The 5675-nt window shown below is 47.8% G+C and overlaps 1 protein-coding gene and 1 long non-coding RNA gene across 7 annotated transcripts in view; both read left to right on the top strand.

Annotated features, from left to right (window-relative positions):
* The window catches only part of LOC109305867, a 30169-nt gene extending 29118 nt beyond the window's left edge, over window positions 1-1051 (top strand). For all 3 annotated transcript variants that reach the window (XR_002099740.1, XR_002099741.1, XR_002099742.1), the window contains exon 3: window positions 569-1051. This is a non-coding gene — a long non-coding RNA (uncharacterized LOC109305867). The remainder of the gene's footprint in view (window positions 1-568) is intronic.
* A 1950-nt stretch (window positions 1052-3001) lies between these two features.
* Window positions 3002-5675, top strand: part of U2AF1 (U2 small nuclear RNA auxiliary factor 1) — a 22402-nt gene continuing 19728 nt past the window's right edge. The window contains exon 1 of one of the 4 annotated variants that reach the window (XM_019529014.1): window positions 3002-3123. In XM_019529014.1, coding sequence (XP_019384559.1) covers window positions 3080-3123 — 44 coding nt within the window. In that variant the 5' untranslated portion in view covers window positions 3002-3079. The remainder of the gene's footprint in view (window positions 3124-5675) is intronic. The other 3 variants (XM_019529013.1, XM_019529016.1, XM_019529015.1) reach the window with 3 other exon arrangements.

Here is a 5675-nt window from a genome sequence, read left to right as displayed (position 1 = left end):
GGCTCCTACCCTGGGGGTGTTTAAGAGGAGGTTAGAAGTACTCTTTCCTGCCATGGCAGGGGGTCAGACTTGATGATCTGCTCAGGTCCCTTCCGACCCTAGAAACTATTAAACTAAGAACGCTATGGCTTAAAGGTCAAGAAATATAAGGATAAAATGAGAATTTCTAAAAGGCAAGCAAAGTTAGAAGTAGTAAAGAATACTAAAAAAAAAAAGAACCAAAACATTCCTTAGCAATATAAATAATGGGCAATTTCCATCTCAGAATCCAGAAGAAACAGGCATATGAAATTATAGATCCAGTTACACATATTTTTAATAAATCTAGTCAAGACCAGAAGACTAGAGAATAGCAAACATGGTGCTTGTAGGTAAAAAGAGGAGGGGAAATGTTATGTCCAAGTACTGGCCTGTCAGTTCAACTCAAAATGATGTGAAGCTTTAGAAGAAATGTTGAAGGAAATAATATATACAAGTATGAAAATAAACATAAAATACAATGTGGGTTTAGCCAAGATAGCACACGAAAGACTAACCTGATATTTTTCACTGATAATATATTTTCTAGACAAAGGAAAAACAGTATCTTTCATCTGTCTGGAATTTATTAAAGCATCTACAACATAACCACATGGAACAATGAAGGAACTGACCAGCAGGAAGACAGCAACAGGAAACGTTGGAAGGGGAAGTATTGGTGGTGAAGCAGGATGACTACCAGAGCTTCTAAAGTAGAGGTGGGCAAAATCCAGCTTGCAGGCTGGATCCGGCCTGCAGAGGGATTTTTGCCCAGCCCACAATGCAGTGGCCAGAGACTATTTCCTGGCAGCCTTAGTAGCAGCAACTCCTATGACTGCCACTGCTGGACCTGGCCCCACCGAGCACACCGCCTCATAGATACTGACTTTTATTTTTGCCAGGTGGAGGCCTAAGATGATGCCACCTTGCACCCTTGTGGCATGGCTGAAGCAGAGCCAAACGGAGCCTGTGGGGGTTGGATACAGACTGCGGGCTTGGGGCTTCCCACCCTGCTGCTCTTCCCCTCGGAGCCCCAGGCTGGCCATGCCACCATGGTGAGGTGCCCCCTGCCCACCCAACTGCAGTGGGGGGCACAACTCTGCCCCACAGCTTCTGGGTGGGCAAGGGGCGTCTTGCCACGGGAGTGAAAATGGTGTGGGGCTCCCAGTGGAGGGGAGCAACCTGCATCTGCCTCTCCCCTATGCACAAATCTGTGCCCCCTGCCTCTGCATGTCCTCTTCCCCGGAGTGTGTGCGGCAGCAGGTAGCCTCCCCACACCCTCTGCCCCTCTTGATGAGCCACCTGTGGCTCTGTCTTGTTCCCCACCCCAGCCCCAATCCCCATGTACCGCCCTGGGTGGGCAGCTCCCCCAGGCTCAGCCCCTCCCACTCTCTCCCTCACCATGGGGCCCTCAATCTGCCCCCTCCCATAGATTTACCTGCAGGCAGCTGGGGGAACTGAGGCTCTCCACCACTGCCTGGGGCCATATTTCTGGCCCCATGCAGCATGGAGCCAGGGCACAGGGAAGAGCTGCAATCTGCTGCCCACACACCCCTATGACAGGAACTGGTTTTGCAGTCAGAGACATGCAGGGAACAGATCGCGCCCCTGACCCCAGCCTCGGGCTGTCACTATCCCAAAATCCAAGCCCCGCCCACCCACTCAACCCACCTGAGCAACTTCTAGCTCTCCTCCATGGCTATCCACCTTTAGACACACAAGCAGACTGCAGACTTTAGTTCGGGAATATTTTATTACCATCTCTGCTGCTTTTGTATCATACATTTAAAAAATAAATAACTGTAAATAAGTTAGTAGAGGACTACAAAAATACACCCACAGAAAAGAAGTCATGACCCATGAAAACTTCTTTTTGGAATCCAGAATGAATGACTATTCTTAAAAATGTATCCACATACTTTTATTTCATTAATTCCACAAGCACCCACTTTCTGCTTGTGTGTACTAATCAGACGTTGCTCCAATACTTTGATTGGGAATAATTCTCACTTAGGATCCTTAAATACTTTAATGATCTTAGGCATCACATACATGGGAAGTGTATGGCGTGTGGGTCCATTCAAAGGCACATGATACACAAAGGTACTCAGGAACATGCACAGGTATATGGTAAGTGTGCATGTGTGTCTACAGGTAGACAGCACATGCGTGTCCATAAGAACTTAGGAACTACTACTGTTCAGTATCCGGGCCAACTGGCCGGTAGCTGATGTTTCACAAGGAACATAAAAGAAGCTCTGCAACAGGTAGTTGTTGTGAGATAAGGTACCTCCTACGCTAGTTCTCGTCCCAATTCTTAACCATTGAAGATTGGCTTAAGCCCCAAATCGTAACATGCAATATTCCTTCTAACCTTCCATTTCTAGCGTTAATCATTGTAACTCTAGCTAGCCTTGCACTGAATACTAATAAACTCCTTGATGTAATAGCATTGGGTGGCAATGAATATAACTCTCTTTTGTGCAGGAAAATAATTCCTTTTTTTTATTTTTGTGCATATCCCTTTTGGATTAGAATGGAATATCCTCCTGTTCTTACATTACCAAAGAAGTGAGAAGGAGGTTCCTGATCCACGTTATCTCTACCACTGACTATTTGATAGACTTTAATCAGGATCCCTCAAATTAATTCCCTTTCTGAAATGAACACTCCTATCTTTTTCATCTCTGTTCATTAAAGAGCTTTTCCACATCCCTGTTCATCCTCCTCACCCCTTTTTCTGCAATACCCTTTTAGCTATACGGCGACCAGGACTACACGAACGTCCCCAGTGATGGGGAACTACCGACCCCTATGCCGACATTATCATTGTACGTAGGGGTGGGGCGAGTGATGATTGACAGCTCCGCGTCTCCTCCCAGATGCCCCGCCCACCCGGCTCGGACATGGCGGGGGCAGAACGAACAGACAAAGGCGCATGCGCTGAGTACAGCGTGTTTCCCCCCTCCCACTCCAGCTCGAAACCAGCTCTTTCCGGCGCGTTGCGTGTGACGCACTCGGTCGGCGCCGGGCTGGCCGGCGGTCGGGCGAGCGGCAGGAGATGGCGGAGTATCTGGCCTCCATCTTCGGGACCGAGAAGGACAAGTCAGTGGCGGGGCCCAGGCGGCGGTTGGGCTCGGGACTCGTGACGGAGGGCGGGCAGAGCGCCTCTCCCCCAGCGCCGGTGCAGTGTGGAGAACGCATCTCGCGTTGCTCCCCGGCCCCACGGGGGGGGGTCACTAGGCTGTGGCTGTGGCGCGCGCCTTCCTTACCCCTCCCCCCGCCCCCCCTCGTGCGCCGCGCGCCGCGGCCCAGCGTCCCCGCCCCCACCCGGGCGGGTGGAGTCCATGCGCATGCGTGGAGCAGTTGCGCTCCTCTTCTCCCCCCTCCCCCCTGCCATGCGGGTGCGGCGGAACCTTTCCCGCGCGCGCTGCTCTACCGCCCGCTGGGGATTGGCTGCTGGCCCCACGTGGGCAGCGCGTGCGCTGGGGGGTGGAATGGTTAAGCCTCGTGGGGGTCTCCTCGCCCGTAGGAAGAACCCGGGGCCAGGCCTGGGGCTGCACAGACCTGGCCGCCCGGCCCCGTGTTGGAATAAATGCCGACTGACTTCGTCTTTATTAGTGGTGTCAGGGCTCTGCCTACATCGGGTTTGTTCCTTTCTTTCCCCGCCCCCGGGGGTGTGTTTGAAATGAAATGATCTTTGATGTGTGCCAGCGTGTTGGTCTGAGACCAGAAGAATTGCAAAAATCTCGAACTCTTGGTTCAGAGATGATGTGTTTTATTATTCTCAGTTGGTCTCATAAAAAAGTATCATTTCTAAACCCAGAGTTCGAGATTTTTGCACTTCTTTTTTATATGTACCATGTGTTAGGCCGACCGTGAGAAGTTACTGCTCCAACCCTGCAGCCTTGCTTAGGATTTCCCTAGAGTCTCCAGAAATTTGATATAAATCTCCAGGAAACTGCTGGGAGTCTCCCAGAAGATCAGTGATACAGTGTTTATTAAAATTAATGTTAAATGTTGAATCTGATTTGTATAGTAGTCTGGTTTTTTAAATGTAATAGTTGTGTGCATTTGCCTTCCTGAGTACAGTACAGTAGATCAGTCAATGTCTTTATACCGTGTGATAAAACCTCCCAAATAGATTCAGACAGAGTCAGCAACCTTAGACTCGCTCTGTATTTTGGGGTCCTGCTAATATCTCCCAGGCCCGTGCAAAGGGGAATTTATTAAGAATGCTTTGTATTGGCTTTGGCTGTGTAGCATGCACACCCCCTACCCCATTAGGAGGAAAGCCTTCCAGTTTGCTTTTTCCCTGTGTAGTTGGCAGCTGGAACTGCAGTATTGAAATTTTCCAGTTACTTAGTTACTTGGCAACAAGTTGTGCTCTTTAGGGCCCTGCCACACATTCATATTCAAACCAGGTAGAAACCAGCAATGGAGTTGGTGCACCATTTCAAGCATTAACTTTGTAGTTGGTTGGCTGTAGGTAACCAGATGGTCATTTTTATCATCTGATCCTTACTTTGCACTTGCGGCCTACGTTGATTGCCCGGATTAACCAGTCAATGGTGTGATAAGTACTTTGCATGTGTAGGCAGTCTGCATGTGCTGTGGGATTGCACAGTTAGTTGCGTAATATATGTAATGTGTACCAGGAGCCTTAGAAACAGCTGTGGAGAGTACCAAAGTTAATGTGAAGAGTATGAGGGACCTAGCATATGAGCAGCTTTACCTTTCTTTCTCTTCCACATAAGTTACTAATGTAGTGGTAAAGAAAAATAACCTTTTTTTCTAAGTTCATATACTTTGCATACATGCACATAGGCCATATTAGCCATACAGAGAAGTTTTCTACTGATCCTATCTAATTGCCTCCCCCATGGGACAGATCTTTCCTAAGCAAAGTAGTTTTAAGGAATAAAGTCCTTCCCTGATTAGGTTACAGTAGTTTGGCATACTACTGCAGCCTGCCAAATCAGGCTAGGAGGTTACAGTTGTAGTGTGGTGCTAATTGCCTTTCAGATGCTAAAGAAAAGCTGTCCAGGGTAGGTCTTATATCTCTGGAAGTACAAGTGTTCTGCCTTCACTACCACTGTTTCTTGGGGAGGCAGCAGGATGCTGAAAAATGTTTTTAAAAAGCTCTGTAGTCTCATGGCAGAAACTGACATTTAGCTTCCTGGGGTTCCCCACTCATAAATATAAACCTTGACATTCTTACTAGTGATTTATTAGCTTGAAACCCAAGTTGTTAGTGGTAAGTTCAAGACAAGAAAATTTTGGTGGTTTAATCGCATCAGGAAGGATAAGGAATATATGGAAGAAAAATCACATCCTTTAAATGATGCATCTTTTCACTTATTTATTTGATTTATATGGCACTCCTCCCCCAAAATAGCCTCAGGGCAGCTTACAATAAATGATAGCAACAGATAAAATATGAAAATGAAACAGCTCCCTAAACACTACCCCAATACTTAATCCCACTTGTAAAAAGCTTGCCAAAATAAAGATCTTGTACCACATCCAGAAGATTTCATAGATTTCATAGACATTAGGGCTGGAAGGGACCTCAGGAGATCATCGAGTCCAGCACCCTGCCCAAAGGGCAGGAAGTCAGCTGGGGTCATAGGATCCCAGCAAGATAAGCATCCAAT

The sequence above is a fragment of the Crocodylus porosus genome, unplaced genomic scaffold (assembly GCF_001723895.1).
Source record: "Crocodylus porosus isolate Cpor-Errol unplaced genomic scaffold, CroPor_comp1, whole genome shotgun sequence".
NCBI lineage: Eukaryota > Metazoa > Chordata > Crocodylia > Crocodylidae > Crocodylus > Crocodylus porosus.
This window is presented reverse-complemented; position numbering and strand designations above follow the sequence as displayed.